This window comes from Bombina bombina, chromosome 8, assembly GCF_027579735.1.
Source record: "Bombina bombina isolate aBomBom1 chromosome 8, aBomBom1.pri, whole genome shotgun sequence".
NCBI classification, from domain to species: Eukaryota; Metazoa; Chordata; class Amphibia; order Anura; family Bombinatoridae; genus Bombina; species Bombina bombina.
Window position 1 is genome coordinate 109,371,237 of NC_069506.1, and position 19,290 is coordinate 109,390,526.

The 19,290-nt window shown below is 36.6% G+C and overlaps 1 protein-coding gene across 1 annotated transcript in view; it reads left to right on the forward strand.

Annotated features, from left to right (window-relative positions):
- Positions 1-796: 796 nt before the first annotated feature.
- UBE2J2 (ubiquitin conjugating enzyme E2 J2) overlaps positions 797-19,290 on the forward strand; it is a 56,491-nt gene continuing 37,997 nt past the window's right edge. The window contains exons 1-2 of the mRNA XM_053690510.1: positions 797-889; positions 3,455-3,585. Coding sequence (XP_053546485.1) covers positions 3,455-3,585 — 131 coding nt within the window. The 5' untranslated portion in view covers positions 797-889. The remainder of the gene's footprint in view (positions 890-3,454; positions 3,586-19,290) is intronic.

A 19,290-nucleotide genomic window follows, 5' to 3' on the forward strand; every position in this document is an offset into this window, starting at 1 on the left:
GTATAATGGGATTCCACCTCTGTGTAACTACATTATATGAATCATATTATTATTTAAATAAAACCTATATTTTTATTTTAAAGTCAATTTAAAGCAGTCTGACAAAAAAAAATGTATAAGAAACCAACTTCCATGAATAAGAAACAAAATTTCACCAATAAGAAACAGCTTCAATAAGAAACCAACTTCCTTGTCGTGTTGGGAGGTAACCATTTTCTGTTTACAATAGCAGAAATACAGTTTAGTAATATAAATCTTACAATTGATATAAACAAGTTGTTCACTATCTCCAACAACAAAAACTTAAAATGTGTCCCATTTTAAAATGTTAGACGTTACTGGTACATAATTATATTTCAAATAAATATATTTCAGCTACAGAGGTCTGATTCAAGATACATCAATTCATTTTATGATTTATACAGTTTATTTTAAATTGAATGCATTAATATTTACTTAATTTCTTATGCTAATTTCTCATTTCAGCACGGATTCGTTTTAGGTTCAGTGACAGAGTACTGGGATTATAAATAAGAATATATTATGTAAAACTGGGCAATACATTTTATCCTGAGGGAACTAAATCCTACAGAAAATAGCGAATTCATTTTTGTAATTACAAATGCTGTTTATGTTAAAACTATACAGGTTTGTCTGCATCTCTATATCAGATCATTTATTTAGAAGCCTATTAATGGGAACAAGTTATACAACAGTACGCACTAGCTGACCCATAGAGACCTTTGTCTCCATGACAATGACGCTTTACTATTACGGGAACTAACATACCGGAAGCGGAAGTTTGGGTGCTTGAAGCTGCCATATTGGAAGCGGGGGAGAAAAAAAGGAGAGAGAACATAGAGAAAGGGAAATAGATTCGAACTGAGAGGTGAGCTGACCGGAATGGGGGAATTTGTGTGTGACATATGCCGGTGCAGGGGCTGGCGAGGCTGCTTTGAGTAGGAGGCGCAGTCTCGAAACATTTAGGAAGTAAAGCGAGAGACCGGGGTGCTGGGCCCTCCTTAGTTGTGCGATGTGATGGTGGAGCTAGTGTTCTGTCATCAGCTTATACTAACATACAGTAAACGACGACTCTCTGTGGCTGCCCCATACTGTGTGGCCGAAAAGCGAGTCTAGTTGCTGCTGTAAGTGATGGATGTGGAGCGATCAGTATAAGGAACCACAAGCGGTGCACACTAAATATAAGGAACAAACTAGGAAATTGTTAACATACTCGCTGCGAGGTAGGGTTAAACATTTGTCAGTATAGGAGTTGTACCCAGCTAGACGCTGGTAGCTAAAGCGTTAAACTAACAGTAACAGGCTGCTCATTCAAAGTATCAGAGACCCATATTGTAAGAAGTTTCACACTCTAAACTTGTTGACATCCTTCTCTCATCGTAGCACTTTACTTTTGCCACACAGTGATCTGTGACATATGTCAGTAATAGAAACAAATATGTAAAATAACTATTTATATTGCTTTAGGAACTACACAGAACTTTTCTCAGACAGGGAGTAAGGGTGATTATTATCTTAAGAAGGTGATTTTTACTTTTTAAGGGAAATGAAACCCACTGTTTTCTTCCATGAATCAGAGCATGTGATTTTTAAACAACTTTCTAATGTACTACTATTATCAATTTTATTAGTTTTCTTTGTATCTTTTGTTGAAAAGCAAGGACATATGCTTAAAAGCTGACACATAGCTAGAGCACTATATGGCAGCAGTTTGTAAGAATGTTTCAATTTGCCAGAGCACTAGATGGCAGCAGTATTTTCTGCCATGTAGTGCTTGCAGATGCCTACCTAGGTACCTCCAACACAAAATATCATTGGGAACGAGGCAAAATTGATAAATGAAGTGAATTTGAAACTTTTTTTTAAAAAAAAAAATGATATGCTCTGTCTGAATCACAAGACATCTTTTGGTTTTAATATCCCTTTAACGGCACATTAAAGTCAAAATTAAACTTTCGTTATTCAGATAGAGCATGCAATTTAAAAAAAAAAAAAAAAAAGTTCCCAATTTACTCCTATTATCACATTTTCTTTGTTCTCTTGCTATCTTTATTTAGTAAAGCTTAGGAGCCGGCCCATTTTTGGTTCAGAACCTGGGTTATGTTTACTTATTGATGGACAAATGTAGCCACCAATAAGCAAGTGCTATCCAGGGTGCTGAACCTAAAATATTCGGGCTCCTAAGCCTACATTAGATTATATAAAGGTAGCAAGAGAACAAAAAAAAATATCATAATAGGAGTAAATTAGAAATTTGCTTAAAATTGCCTGCTCTATCTGAATCATGAAAGAAAAAAAATAGCTTTAGTATCCCTTTAAGTTCCTTGTCATTCTAGTTAAGTTGCTATTTATAGCTTTTTGATGTGTCTTGTGTGTGTTTTAAGACATTATTTATTTTACAATTCATAACAAGAAGACCGTTAAATACTGTATTGCACATGTTTTGTGTGTCATGTATGTATGTAGCAACATTCTGGCATATTTGAAAACACATTATAAATAGAATTTATAGCCCATATAAACCATGCTAATTTGTCCTTTTGAAATATTTATATAACAAAATCTTTTCAAATTTTTAAAACCTGTTTATTTTTTATGGTTTTGTTAAATCTGTCATTAAAAGTACACAAAATATTGCAGACATGCACTGTATATGAAAAAGCAGCAGTTAAAGGTGTTGTTTTGTTTCTGGAAAAAAGGTTAAAGGGACAGTAAATGATCCACCTTGTAATTACAAAACATTTCTATTGTATTGCTATAGAATGACATTTCAGCCACGTCTTAACATGTTTAAAACAAATTAACATCCTTGTTTACCGCAATTATTTTTCAACAGTCAAACTCCACCCACTATTTGTCATATTTGTTTTGCAGTTGTTACCTGATAATGCCAATTAGAGACATGTATGTAGCAGAGTTTGCCTTGAGAAGTCAACAGGGTGCCTTTCAACTTCTGAAAATTGGAAATTGTTCAATTTTCAGTGGTAAATTACAAGAAAAGGGGACAAAATAAATAATTAAAATATATTTCAAAGTTGCCTCATGCCTAACTAAACATTGTATGTAAAATGTTCAATTACTGTCCTTTTGAGTAGCAACAATTTTAAAGTTTAAAAAACAAATAGGTAGTGCATTTTTGTCCATCGGAGTCCTAGGACTGTACTGCTTTTTGACCCAAAGGGACAAGTTACACCGAAAAAAGTTGATTTATTCAGCACAGAGAAATGCTTTAAAAATAAATTAATTAATAAAATACTGTAATATAATTTAAAACATTTTCTTTCTGATAGAACTGAGAAGTTTTTGAGTTTCACGTCCTTTGAAATTAGTCTCAGACAATTTTGCTCTACTGGTTACATTTAGTTGTATGTACATGGAAGTCTAATGCAGTTTACAAAAACAAATATATTTTTACTTTAATTGTTTTACTTAGATGAGCAGCAACAGCAATAAGAGAGCACCAACAACTGCAACTCAGAGGTTAAAGCAGGACTACTTGAGGATTAAGAAAGACCCAGTGCCTTACATCTGTGCAGAACCCCTTCCTTCAAACATACTAGAATGGTAAGTATTCAAATAAACTGAAAACTAGAACTGTAGTGGGCCTGATAATATAGCATCTCTATTCGTTGTATGCCGTATGCTACAACTGAGTGGAATCAAATGCAGGGCTATTTGTGATGGAGAATTTAAGGGACATAGAAATTCCATGAGCCATAGCATCTGAATATTTCTTGCACACTTTTTATGTAGCAAATCATTCTTCAAACGATCGATTGGTACTTTAAAAAAAATGTCTTATCTATGTAAAATGACACTTGCAACAGTGATTTAACTCTGTAGCATAAATGACAGTTTGTTATACTATATACTTGTTATATTAAGATGCTATGTAGTTTAAGTGTAATATATGGAGTATGCCAGGAGCATTTTGTGATTGGCCATGGGTTTGCGTAATAGATCTATTTTAATGTATAACTTTGTCAAGCGTTGCCTGTATGTTCTTTATTTTGCTAGATAACGTTATTTATTTATATTTTTTATTAAACTTCATGTGTTCCAGGTTAGATGCTATAAAATATATACTGGTTTTCTCCACAGAATATGTTGGCATTATGAAGCAGCCGGATGGGGGCTGTGTAATATTTTCTAATATTATATCATTTTCTGCTATCCAAAGCACAAATGAATTGCCTAGTTTAGCATAAATGTATTTAATGATGATAATTTGTGCAATAAAAATTGAACATTTTTAATATTGGCTAATTTTAGATTAATATCGGCTCAAATTTTAGCTGGAGTGGTCAGTAAAATCATCCGGGTGGTGCGCCAGCTAAAAAGGTCTTGGGGAGAACAGTGATATATATCTGGTAGTCAGTTTAAAGAGACATAGGGGCAGATTTATCATTGTTCTGTCCGACATGATCCACTTAGCGGATCATGTCCGACAGACATTGATGAATGCTGACAGCATTTATCATTGCACAAGCAGTTCTTGTGAACTGCTTGTGCAATGCTGCCCCCTGCAGATTTGCTGCCAATCGGCCACTAGCAGGGGGTGTCAATCTCAGAGTCTCAGAGCAGGCGGACAAGTTATGGAGCAGCAGTCTTAAGACCACTGCTTCAAAACTGCAGTTTCCGGCGAGCCTGAAGGCTCGCGCGGAAACAGGGGCAATCAAGCTCCATTTGGAGCTTGATAATTCGGCCCCATAGAATTTTATTCTTACACTAATGCAAGGTACAGTCGGTGACTGTCAGTTACATGTGTATTCCCCTCCAGATCTGCTTAGCAGTGTATTGCGGATCCAATGTAGTCCTTTAGCTTTGTGTTTAACCACATTATGCACTAGTATGTTCCTTGTAATGCAAGCCTCCTCCCAGTTCTTTATTTTCACAATCCATTCGGTTTGATTAATGGGAGCTGCTTTCTGCCTCAGTGTCTACAATTGGCTCCATGTCTAGTTGTGCACACTAGAAGTAGGCATCTTGTGATTCTATTAAAGGGATACAAAACACAAAAAGTCAGCTGTAGTGTATAGTGCACTACTGAGAGCTATCTGAACACACCTGGCGAGCCAGAGGTATTTGTGTGCTTTATAAGAAATGATACCAAGAGACCAAGGTAGATTTGATGATTAAAATAGAATGGAAAGTCCCTTTATAATTGCATGCTCTCTTTTTTTTATGTCATGTCTCTTTAAATAAACATTAGTCTAATGATCCACTTAAGAATAGTGAGTGATATAATCATATGAGTAACATTTCTGCAAGATGTTTAGCTGTTCTTTCCTGCTGTCGCAGAAGGCTCTGGGTTCCACTAGGGAAGTATCAGATGGCAACATATGTCCTCTAACAACAATCTGCCAACCCATGTTTACACTGTTCTTTGTCAGCTGTGACATAGAGAGCGGGTTCAGCAATACATTTTTTCTTTCTTTTACCCTTTATTTTTTTTCTAGTTATCTTTTTCTAACATAAGAAATCCAGACACCTGTTTAAGATCGCTGTACTGTTTTCTTATGACCCTTCCACACCCTTGATTACCGAGAAGATAGGTAAAACCACATTCCAAAAATATAGAGAAAGAGAAAAGGCTATGAATGGAAAAAAAAAAAATCTTTTAAACCATTTTAACTTTTCATGATCTGTTTTATATTAAAATTCTTCTGAGATGTCTTACTCTGATTTTATTCCCATCATTTTTTTAAAATAAAAATTTCAAAACTATTTGAATAATCTGTAAAAAATTTATATAAACTTGGGAACCTAAACTTGAACTTAAAAGTATGTTAAATATGTATTTTTATATATAAACTGGTTTAATTTGGAAATAGTTATATCTCGGAATAACCTCATCAAATTCAAGAGTCCACTTAAAGGGACAGTCTAGTCCAAAATAAACTTTCATGATTCAGATAGGGCATGTAATTTTAAACAATTTGCCAATTTTACTTTTATCACCAATTTTTCTTTGTTCTCTTGGTATTCTTAGTTGAAAGCTTAACCTTGGAGGTTCATATGCTAATTTCTTAGACCTTGAAGGTCGCTTCTTAAGAATGCATTTTAACAGGTTTTTCACCACTAGAGGGTGTTGGTTCATGTTTTTCATATAGATAACACTGTGCTCATGCACGTGAAGTTACCTGGGAGCCATCACTCATTGGCTAAACTTCAAGTCTGTCAAAAGAACTGAAATAAAGGGGCAGTTTGCAGAGGCTTAGATACAAAATAATCACAGAGGTAAAAAATATATAAATATAACTGTGTTGGCTATGCAAAACTGGGGAATGGGTAAAAAAGTTATTATCTTTCTTTTTAAACAATAACAATTCTGGTGTAGACTGTCCCTTTAAAGGGACTTTAAACACCAAATAAATCATTGCTTGAATTTGTATTCAAAGCAAAGATTAGCCTGAGAATAATTTGTACATGTATTTTTAAAAATTATGTTAGGAGTTTGACAAAATAAGGGTAACATTCTAATGTCCATAAAAGTAATGGGTGCCACCATATTGTAACTTAGGTTACCTTTTCTGCTAAAGGCCAATTGGAAATGGTTATAAATGGTTTACTAGTGTGTGCAACCAACGTCTGTGGAATATAGCTGTATCTAAACTTCCATGTTTAACATGAATTGGAAAGGCAACAATATTCAGAATTAAATTACAGGAAAGAAGAACAAAATAAATAATGCAAGTATATAACAAAGTTGTTTTACTACATGCAATTCATTTATATTAATATCTTGAGGTGTTTAATGTCCCTTTAAAAAATATATGTAGAGATTAACTGTAGTGATATTTTTCACAGATGTATATGTAAGAAATCTAGGCTTTATTTCTCTATTTAGCATTCACATGAATAGTAATGTGTTTTTTTTGTGTTTTTCTCCTGTGGTAACTTTACTGTCGGACTTGTAAACTATAGTGGGGGAGGGGGGGGGGGGGTGTTGTACAAAGTGCTTGATAACTAAGGCAATTTTTTATTTAAATAAACCATTGTGCCTTTCAAAAGGAAAATAATCTCTCATATGCTTGGTAAATTCTCTGTGCCAGAGTCTGTAAAATTAACTTCTGGCTTTTGTAGTTCTTCTGTGTTTGTCACCCTTTGTTCATTTGCACTGTATTTGGCTAGTTTAAAGGGCATGAACTCAAAAATGTTCTACTTTTGCATATGAACATTGATGGTAACCGGAAATGCATGTTTGTGCACCGCTGGTTCTCAAGTTTTAGTTGTTCATAAAGATAGCCGCTGCAGCTCTTTTCTTAGACAAATGCCTCCATGAGGAAAAATAATAGAAGCAATATTTTAAAATAACCACTGTGACAGACCCCTCTCTCAGTACTGGAAGGGTTAACTCTGTTCAGTTTTGAGAAACTATTTTCTGAGACAGGTTTCCTAGCATATTGTGTACTGTAATTAAGTTTATGTGATAAGCATTCACTGCTAGGTGATAAGAAGGACTCAATTGTCTTCTTGTGTTTAAATTGTTTATCTGCTTAAGTAATGTAATTCTATTGTATCATGAAAAAGGGCGTCTTCCCTCTATCTAATGTACAATACTGCCAACCCCCCCATCTGGTCTCAAACCTGCATAAAAACTGGGCATATAGCCCTCAATAAAGTGCATTCTGTTTTTACCTTCAATGTGGAGCCTGGTCTCATGTTTGAGGGGGGAATTAGCTGGGTTGTGAGTTGCTGATCCCATATTCAGGACATCTTTCATCTGGTATTAACCCTTGATATCTGGTGATACCATAACAACCACTTTTATATCAAACAAATTAAAAATGATCTGCCTTTTTTTTTTTTTTTTAAGCTTTGTGGAGGGCTCAACTAATCAGGGTGCCATCAGCGCGTACACAAAGAGCCCTGATGCCGTGAAATGTCCCTGGCCCTGTTCTCTTCACAGAGGCAGAGGTGCAAGTTCACAGCTATAACACTGGCATCACTTTCTGCTTCTTTAGCAAGGTCAATACATAAGGGAGGCTAGATTCCTAAAATCCTCACCCTGTCCCCCATACTATAGGGCAGAACAGCCCCACACACCACATCTCACACAGCAGTGTGTCAGGATGGCTGCTGGTGGTGTTTGCAGGTCCAGGGTTTGACAGTTCTGGAGCTCATGCTTTTTATAAGCAGGATGGACCTTCACACCAGCCCTTTGGCCTAAAAGGTAATTGCGAGTTTCCTTGAGTGTGGTAAGGCCAGCAGACTGTCCATAGTACTTCATTACTGGTAGCAGAAGAAACCAGGGGTGGAGCAGCCTTATCTAAACCAATTTGCTCCAGGCAGCAGCAGAGTGGTTCTTACTTAGTTCCTACTACTCCATATCCCTGTAATTTCCTGGTTAAAGAAACATTTTATAGAGAAGTGGCCTACTCGGACTCTTCACCTTACTAAGCCCCTCTTAGTTAAACCCTCCTGTTCCCTATACCAGCCTTAGCTAGACCTTTGTACATATGTATGTAACAGCACAGGGAATTAATGAATTGGTTTAATTCATGTGACGTTTTGGGGACACACTCCCCTTCCTCAGACCGTTTGAGAAAGGGGAGCATGTCCCTGAAATGTCACATGAATTAAATATCGCTTATTTTGAAATGATCAGCGAGTGCCTTCCTTCTTTCGTGAATTCTACCTGGTGGATGACTCATAGGTGAGAGTGTGCTCTATTTCACATACATATATATACATGTGTGTGTGTATGTATGTATGTATGTATGTGTGTGTATATTATATATATATATATATATATATATATATATATATATATATATATATATATATATATATATATATATATATATATATATATATATATATATATATATATATATATATATATATATATAAAAAGTCTACACACCCCTGTTAAAATGTCAGGTTTCTGTGATGTAAAAAAAAAAATGAGACAAAGATAAAACATTTCAGAACTTTTTCCACCTTTTAATGTGACCTTTAAAACTATACAACTCAATTGAAAAACAAACTGAAATCTTTAAGGTGGAGGGAAGTAAACAAAGAAAACTAAAATAATGTGGTTGCATAAGTGTGCACACCCTCTTATAACTGGGGATGTAGCTGTGTTCAGAATTAAGCAATCACATTCAAAATTATGTTAAACAAGAGTCATCACACACCTGCCATCATTCAAAGTGCCTCTGATTGATTAACCCCAAATAAAGTTCAGCTGTTCTAGTAGGTCTTTTCTGACATTTTCTTAGTCGCATCCTGCAGCAAAAGCCATGGTCCACAGAGAGCTTCCAAAGCATCAGAGGGATCTCATTGCTAAAGAGATCCCTCTGAGGAGAAGGGTACAATTTTTTTTCCAAGGCATTAGATATACCATGGAACACAGTAAAGACAGTCATCATCAAGTGGAGAAACTATGGCACAACAGTGACATTACCAAGAACTGGACATCCCTCCAAAATTGATGAAAAGACGAGAAAAAAACTGGTCTGGGAGACTGCCAAGAGGCCTACATTAAAAGAGCTGCAGGAATATCTGGCGGTGTGGTACAAGTGGCAACAATCACCCGTATTCTTCATATGTCTGGGCAATAGGGTAGAGTGGCAAGACGGAAGCCTTTATTTAGGAAGAAAAACATCCAAGCAAGGCTACATTTTGCAAAAACACATCTGAAGTCTCCCAAAAGCATGTGGGAAAAGGTGTTATGGTCTGATGAAACCAAGGTTGAACTTTTTGGCCATAATTCCAAAAGATATGTTTGGTACAAAAACAACACTGCACATCGCCAAAAGAACACCATACCCACAGTGAAGCATGGCGGTGGCAGCATCATGGTTTGGGGCTGTTTTTCTTCAGCTGGAACTTACCTTGACTAAGTAGAGGGAATTATGAACAGTTCCAAATACCAGTCAATATTGGCACAAAACCTTCAGGCTTCTGCTACACAGCTGAACATGAAAAGGAACTTCATCTTTCAGCATGACAACAACCTAAAGCATACATCCAAATCAACAAAGAAATGGCTTCACCAGAAGAAGATTAAAGTTTTGGAATGGCCCAGCCAGAGCCCAGACCTGAATCCGATTTGAAAATCTGTGGGGTGATCTGAAGAGGGCTGTGCACAGGAGATGCCCTCGCAATCTGACAGATTTGGAGTGTTTATGCAAAGAAGAGTGGGCAAATCTTGCCAATTCAAAAAGTGCCATGCTGATAAACTCATACCCAAAAAGACTGAGTGCTGAAATAAAATCAAAAGTTGCTTCAACAAAGTATTAGTTTAAGGGTGTGCACACTTATGCAACCATATTTTATATTTATATTTTTTCTTCCCTCTACCTAAAAGATTTCAGATCGTTTTTCAATTGAGTTGTATCGTTTTAAGGTCACATTAAAGGTTGAAAAAGTTCTGAAATGATTTATCTTTGTCTCATTTTTTACATTTTAACAGGGGTGTGGACTTTTTTTTTATAACTACTGTGTGTGTGTGTGTATATGTGTGTGTGTGTGTATATATATGTGTGTGTGTGTATATATGTGTGTGTGTATGTATGTATGTATATATATGTATGTATATATATATATATATATATATATATATATATATATATATATAAATGTTAAAGTGCAGAAATCAGTTAATGTGCACATTACCTAGTTAATCTGCAGATTAACTAGGGTGATCAGTTAAAGTGTAGAAAAATAGTTTCATTTCTCACATTACCTAGGTAATCTGCACATTACCTACTAGGCACTAGTTAAAGTGCAAAAAAAAAAGCATTTTAGCTTTTTAGAAAAGTTTGTTTCTCTCATGTAAACTGTTTATTGAAAAAGAAGCAGAAGAATGTAATAAAGAACAGAATGTTTTCCGATTTCGGCCAAGGGCAGATACGCTCCAGACACAATTTGTAACTGCAAATTCATTTCCTAGATCTAATATTTTAAACCGTTTGTTTGTATTATATTTTTTTTATTGTTATAGTTGAGTTTAACCAAATAAATAAAGAACATGTTAAATAATAACATTATGTTAATTTCATTAATTGTTATAGTCGAGTTTAACAAAATAAATAAAGAACATGATGTTAAATAATAGTTGAGTTTAACGAAATAAATTAAGAACAAAATGTTCCGATTTCGGCCGAGGGCAGATACGCTCCAGAGTGCTCTGTTCTAAATCAGAGCCTCGGGCGCCGCAACTGCCTCTGGGAACCTTACCATGGGTCTCAGCCCGCACGTCTTGAAATTCTCTGTCTGGGAAATTATCTATCTATCGAATCCTATAATAAATAGATAGATTTGATAGATAATTTCCCAGACAGAGAATTTCAAGACACGCAGGCTGACACCCATGGTAAGGTTCCCAGAGGCAGTTGCCGCGCCCGAGGCTCTGATTTAGAACAGAGCACTCTGGAGCGTATCTACCCTCGGCCGAAATCGGAACATTCTGTTCTTTATTTATTTTGTTAAACTCAACTATAACAATTAATGAAATTAACATAATGTTATTATTTAACATCATGTTATTTATTCAGTTAAACTCAACTATAACAATTAAAAAAATATAATACAAACAAACGGTTTAAAATATTAGATCTTGGAAATGAATTTGCTGTCACAAATTATTTTATTGCAGTTTTTAGATTTGATATAGGAAATGAATTTGCAATTGCTTACTTATTTGTGCAGTCTAAAAATTGGTGACACTTTGAATTACATAGATTTGATAGATAATTTCCCAGACAGAGAATTTCAAGACGTGCGGGCTGGGTGGGACCCATGGTAAGGTTCCCAGAGGCAGTTGCAGTGCCCGAGGCTCTGATTAGAACAGAGCACTCTGGAGTGTATCTGCCCTCGGCCGAAATTGGAACGTTCTTCGGCTTCTTTTTCAATAAACAGTTTACATGAGAGAAACAAACTTTTCTCACTTTAACTACACGGAAGCAGTTAATGTGCACATTACCTATGTAAAGTGCAGATTCTGCACTTTAACTGAGCAAATCAGTTAATCTGCAGATTAACTAGGTAATGTGCACATTAACTGATTCTGCACTTTAACTGTAACATATATAATATATCTATCCATCATCATCTCTATCATCTCTATCTCATCTCGAGAAGTTAAGTTTCGGGGGACACTCCACTTCCTCAGTGTCCCCCCGAAACCTCACACTTTTGAAATAAAGTACACTTGAAAAGACCAATGAGTGCCTTCTCCTACATACATACATATACACACATATATATCTATATCTCTCATACATTAACGAATGTATGAAGAGACTCCTACAAACTAATATACACTGTATATGTCTAAGAAGCAAAAGGGACAGGCAAGTCCACAATTAAACTTTTCATGATTCAAATAGTGTATGCAATTTTAAACAACTTTCCAATGTACTTTTATCATCAAATTTTCTTGTTTATGTGTACCATATAGATAAATTTGTGATGACTCCTTTGGAATTACCTATGAGTCAGCACTGATTGGCTAAAATGCAAGTCTGTCAAAAGAACTGAAATAAGGGGGGCAGTCTGCAGAGGTAAAAAAAATATATTAACCCCTTAAGGACAAGGCCATTTTTCAATTTCTTTCCCTTAAAGGGCCACTAAACCCAAAATCTTTTTCATGATTCAGATAGAGAATAGAAATTTAAACATTACAATTTACTTCCATTATTTATTTTGCTTCATTTTTTAAATATCCTTATTTGAAGAAAAAGCAATGCACATGGTGAGCCAATCACACAAGGCTTCTATGTGCAGCAACCAATCAGCAGCTAGTGAGCATATCTAGATATGCTTTTTTATCAAAGAATATCAAGAGAATAAAACAAATTAGATAATATAAGTAAATTAGAAAGATGTTTAAAATTGCATTGTCTTTCTAAATCATAAAAGAAAAAATGTGGTTGGCATGTCCCTTTAAGGACCAGGGCTATTTTTAAATTTTTGCGGTGTTTGTGTTTAGCTGTAATTTTCCTCTTACTCATTTACTGTACCCACACATATTATATACCGTTTTTCTCGCCATTAAATGGACTTTCTAAAGATACCATTATTTTCATCATATCTTATAATTTACTATAAAAAAAAATAGAAAATATGAGAAAAAAAATAGAAAAAAACACTTTTTCTAACTTTGACCCCCAAAATCTGTTACATATCTACAACCACCAAAAAAACACCCATGCTAAATAGTTTCAAAATTTTGTCCTGAGTTTAGAAATGCCCAATGTTTACATGTTCTATGCTTTTTTTTTTGCAAATTATAGACAATAAATACAAATAGCACTTTGCTATTTCCAAACCACTTTTTTTCATAATTAGCGCTAGTTACATTGTGACACTGATATCTTTCAGGAATCCCTGAATATCCCTTGACATGTACATATTTTTTTTTTTTTTTAGAAGACATCCCAAAGTATTGATCTAGGCCCATTTTGGTATATTTCATGCCACCATTTCACCGCCAAATGCCATGAAATAAAAAAAAATTGTTCACTTTTTCACAAACTTTAGGTTTCTCACTAAAATTATTTACAAACAGTTTGTGCAATTATGGCATAAATGGTTGTATATGCTTTTCTGGGATCCCCTTTGTTTAGAAATAGCAGACATATATGGCTTTGGCATTACTTTTTGGTAATTAGAAGGCCGCTAAATGCCACTGCGCACCACACGTGTATTATGCCCAGCAGTGAAGGGGTTAATTAGGTAGCTTGCAGGGTTAATTTTAGCTTTAGTGTAGTAGACAAACCAAAGTATTGATCTAGGTCCATTTTGGTATATTTCATGCCGCCATTTTACCGCCAAATGCGATCAAATAAAAAAAAAAAGTTCACTTTTTCACTAACTTTAGGTTTCTCACTGAAATGATTTACAAACAGCTTGTGCAATTATGGCACAAATAGTTGTAAATGCTTCTCTGGAATCCCCTTTGTTCAGAAATAGCAGACATATATGGCTTTAGTGTTTCTTTTTGGTAATTATAAGGCTGCTAAATACTGCTGCGCACCACACTTGTATTATGCCCAGCAATGAAGTGGTTAATTAGGGAGCTTGAAGGGTTAATTTTAGCTTTAGTGTAGAGATCAGCCTCCCACCTGACACATTTCTACCCCCTGATCCCTCCCAAGCAGCTCCCTTCCCTCCCCCACCCCACAAATGTCCCCGCCATCTTAAGGACTGGCAGAAAGTCTGCCAGTATAAAAAAAAAGGTTTGTCTTTGTTTTTTTTGTTGTTTTTTTATTTTATATATTTTCTGCAGTGTAGGATCCCCCCTTACCACCCAACTCCCCTGAGCCCCCCTAAACAGCTCTCTATCCCTACCCCCTCTCACTATTTGGTGCCATTTTGGGTACTGGCAGCTGTCTGCCAGTACCCACTTTTCAAAAATAATGTCCATTTTTAAAAAATAATTTAAATTTTATCTGTGTTGTAGATGGCTCCCCTCCCCTTCTCCCCCTGATCCCTTTTTCAAATCTTAATTCCCACTCCCACCCCCTTTTTTCTCACAAACACCTCCCACTCCCACCAACAGCACAATACCCAAACACTCAAACAGTGCTGATCACGGGGACGTGCGCGTGCACACATGTGCGCGCACGTTGTCCCCGTGCGCGCTCCCACACACACCGGGCACTAATGCGACCGAAGGACACCAGCGATGGGCCACCCACCCGCCTCCCAGCTCTGCTCCCACCCACCAACGATCGGCACCATCGCTGGCCGATGCAGAGAGGGCCACAGAGTGGCCCTATCTGCATCAGTGTGCCAGAAAAGGTATTGCAGTGATGCCTCAATATCGAGGCATCACGGCAATACCTTTATAACAGCTGGAAGCGATCAGGATCGCTTCCAGCTGCTTTAAACTCCTATGTCGTACAGGGTACGTCTCTGGACTTTAAAGACCAGATTGTGCAAGATATACCCTGTACGACATGAGACGTTAAGGGGTTAATTAAACAGTGTTGGCTATGCAAAACTGTGAAAGGGGCAATAAAAGGAGTATCTTTTTTTTTTTTTTTTTTTTAAACAAATCATTCTGAGCAAAAGCCTAACGTGTGTTTTTTTTTTTTTTTTTTTTTTTTTTTTTTTAAAAATATCAGGACTGAGCATAATCTTATATCAGTCTTTAAGTTCCCTCATATTTCAAGTGCTGTATTTGTGTATGTGTCTTGCTAAAATGTTTACAGCAGACTTCCAAGCTTGTTCTTGCTGCATAAAGGGCATTGCACAGTCACATGTATTTAGTCTAACACGTGGAGCAAACATCCCAAAGGCCATGTGTATGCGGTTGTTTACTCAAGGAAAACAATATTCTGCTTCATAAATCAGTATCATTGTTTTTTTCTTTAGCTTCCCTAGTTCATGTTTTACTGAAGTTTCAGTCTTTTCCTGTCAGTAGTAGCTGCTAGTGTGCATTTTTATCAGGTTAATAAAATGTATGCTTTCTATATTTATTTGTTTTTGCGGTTTTCTCCTTATTCACCCTTTTATAAAGCAATACATAAGCACAATATCATTCTACGCACAGTTTTTGACAATGTTTTGTTTTTGTGTGTACGGTTATAGCTGCGCACAAAATATATGTAGCTCCCAACAAACTAACGGCTAGATTATGAGTCTTGCGTTAGGCTTAAAAAGCAGCGTTGGCCGGTCCCAATGCTACTTTTTATTGCCCGCTGGTATTACGAGTCTTGAAATGACAGGCTCACCGCTCACTTTTTTGGCCAGACTTGGAAATACCGAAAATCCACTTACGTCAATTGCGTATCCTATATTTTCAATTGGACTTGCATAGCGCCGGTATTACGAGTCTGACCAAAAGTGAGCGGTACACCCTCTCCTGTCAAGCCTGGTACCGCATTTTAAAGTCAGTAGTTAAGAGTTTAACATTACAACGCCGTAGCATAAAACTCTTAACTAAAGTGCTAAAAAGTACACTAACACCCATAAACTACCTATTAACCCCTAAACTGAGGGTCCCCCACATCGCAAACACTAAAATAAATATTTTAACCCCTAATCTGCAGAACCCGACATCGCCGCCACTATAATAAATATATTAACCCTTAAACCGCCGCACTCCTGCATCGCAAACACTAGTTAAATATTAACCCCTAATCTGCCCCCAACGTCGCCGCCACCACCACAAAATAAATGTATTAACCCCTAAACCTAAGTCTAACCCCCCCTAGCTTAAATATAATTACAATAAATCTAAATAAAATTAGTACAATTAACTAAATTATTCCTATTTAAAACTAAATACTTACTTATAAAATAAACCCTAAGCTAGCTACAATATAACTAATAGTTACATTGTAGCTAGCTTAGGGTTTATTTTTATTTTATAGGCAACTTTGTATTTATTTTAACTAGGCAGCATAGTTATTAAATAGTTATTAACTATTTAATAACCACCTAGTTAAAATAAAGACAAATGTACTTGTAAAATAAAACCTAACCTAAGTTACAATTACACCTAACACTACACTATAATTAAATTAATTCACTAAACTAAATAAAATTAATTACAATTAAATAAAATTATCTAAAGTAAGAAACCCCCCCACTAAATTACAGAAAATAATAAAATAATTACAAGATTTTTAAACTAATTACACTTACTCCAATCCCCCTAACAAAATAAAAAAAAAAGCCCTACCCTAAACTAAATTACAAATAGCCCTTAAAAGGGCCTTTTTGCGGGGCATTGCCCCAAAGTAATCGGCTCTTCTACCAAAAAAAAAGTACAAATACCCACCCAACATTAAAACCCACCACCCACACAACCAACCCTACTCTAAAACAAACCCAATCCCCCCTTAAAAAAAACTAACACTAACCCCTTGAAGTGGCAAAGAGCACCACAGCAGAGCTGTATGTATAGCCCCTCCCCTCCACCCCTAGTCATTCTCTTTGCCTGTGTTATACTAGGAAGACATGGTAAAGTGAGGTGTTAGTTTGAGTTTCTTCAATCAAGAAGTTTTTTTATTTTAAATGGTACCGGTGAGTACTATTTTCCTCAGGTGGATATGAAAGAAGATTTCTGCCCTGAGGTTGATGATCTTAGCAGTTGTAACTAAGAACGACGCTGGTTCCCACAAGACTTCTGAATGTAACCATGAGACATCTTTAGTGTGGAGACCGGTTTCATGCTGCAAGCAGCATTGTTATGTGCAGACTTTTTTATTCTGAGGAGACTTGATGTATCAGAACTGGCTGGCATTTATTTCCCTGTATGGGAATGGGGTAAGCAGTATTCCTATGTTATATAAAGAGTATTACTGGAATCCCTATTTCTCTTGTTAAGTGTGTTCAGTCCACGGGTCATCCATTACTTATGGGATATATTCTCCTTCCCAACAGGAAGTTGCAAGAGGATCACCCAAGCAGAGCTGCTATATAGCTCCTCCCCTCACATGTCATATCCAGTCATTCTCTTGCAACCCTCAACAAAGAAGGAGGTCGCGAGAGGAGCTGGAGTTTTTACTTAACTATTCTTCAATCAAAAGTTTGTTATTTTAAATGGCACCGGAGTGTGCTGTTTTTCTATCTCAGGCAGTATTTGGAAGAAGAAACTGCCTGCGTTTTCTTTTCTATGATCTTAGCAGGCGTAACTAAGATCCACTGGCTGTTCTCGACATTCTGAGGAGTGGGGTAACTTCAGAAACTGGGAATAGCATGCGGGGTCCTCCGCAAATGAGGTATGTGCAGTACATTATTTTCTGGGAATGGAATTGACTAAGAAAATACTGCTGTTACCGTATGATGTAAGTACAGCCTTAAATGCAGTAGTGGCAACTGGTATCAGGCTGATAAATGTATGCGCAGTCGAGTTATTTTCTAGGGACTAGAATTTGACTGAGAAAATACTGTTAAAACTGTAATAATACTTAAGCCTTATCTGCAGTGGTAGCGACTGGTAGCAGGCTTAGTGATAACTTTGCATGACATTGGAAAATGTTGTTTTTTAATAAAACGTTTACTGGCATGTTATTCGTTTTTGTGAGGTACTTTGGTGATAAATCTCTTTGGGCATGATTTTTTTCCACATGGCTAACATATATTTTCTGCATAGGAAACCGTTATATCAGGGCTCCCACTGTTGTGATAGGAGTGGGAGGGACCTTGTTTTAGCGCCTTGTTGCGCAGTTATAATTCTAGCACAGTCTTCCTGCTTCTTCCTCCTTGATCCAGGACGTCTCTAGAGAGCTCAGGGGTCTGCAAAATTCATTTTTGAGGGAGGTAATCAGTCACAGCAGATCTGTGACAGTGTGCTTGACTGTGATTAAAAGCGTTAAATCTTAATTGATATCCGTTTTATCTGTTTTGGGTATTGAGGGGTTAATCATCCTTTTGCTAATGGGTGCAATCCTCTGCTAATAATACACTTCTTGTTAAGAATTGTTTAATTATATCTGTATTTTTGAAGCGCTGCAGCGTTTTTTATATTGCTTGTAAACTTATTGAAAGTGATTTCCAAGCTTGCTAGTTTCATTGCTAAGTCTGTTTAAACATGTCTGATTCAGAGGAAACTGTTTGTTCATCATGTTCAAAAGCCAATGTGGAGCCCAATAGAACGATGTGTACCAATTGTATTGATATTGCTTTGAATAAAAGTCAATCTGTACCGATAGAGAAACTATCACCAGACAACGAGGGGGAAGTTATGCCGCCTAACTCTCCTCACGTGTCAGTACCTGCGTCTCCCGCTCGGGAGATGCGTAGGATTGAGATGCCAAGTACATCTAGGCCCTTACAAATCACTTTACGTGATATGGCTAATGTTATGAAAGAAGTATTATATAATATGCCCGAATTAAGGGGCAAGCGCGATAGCTCTGGGTTAAGGACAGAGCGCGCTGATGACACGAGAGCCATGTCTGATACTGCGTCACAATTTGCAGAACATGAGGACGGTGAGCTTCATTCTGTCGGTGACGGTTCTGATCCGGGGAGACCGGATTCAGAAATTTCAAATTTTAAATTTAAGCTTGAGAACCTCCGTGTGTTACTAGGGGAGGTATTAGCGGCTCTGAATGATTGCGACACGGTGGCAATCCCAGAGAAATTGTGTAGGTTGGATAGATACTATGCGGTACCGGTGTGTACTGACGTCTTTCCTATACCAAAAAGACTTTCAGAAATTATTAGTAAAGAGTGGGATAGACCCGGTGTGCCTTTTTCCCCTCCCCCGATATTCAGAAAAATGTTTCCTATAGACGCCACCACGCGAGACTTATGGCAGACGGTCCCTAAGGTGGAGGGAGCAGTTTCTACTTTAGC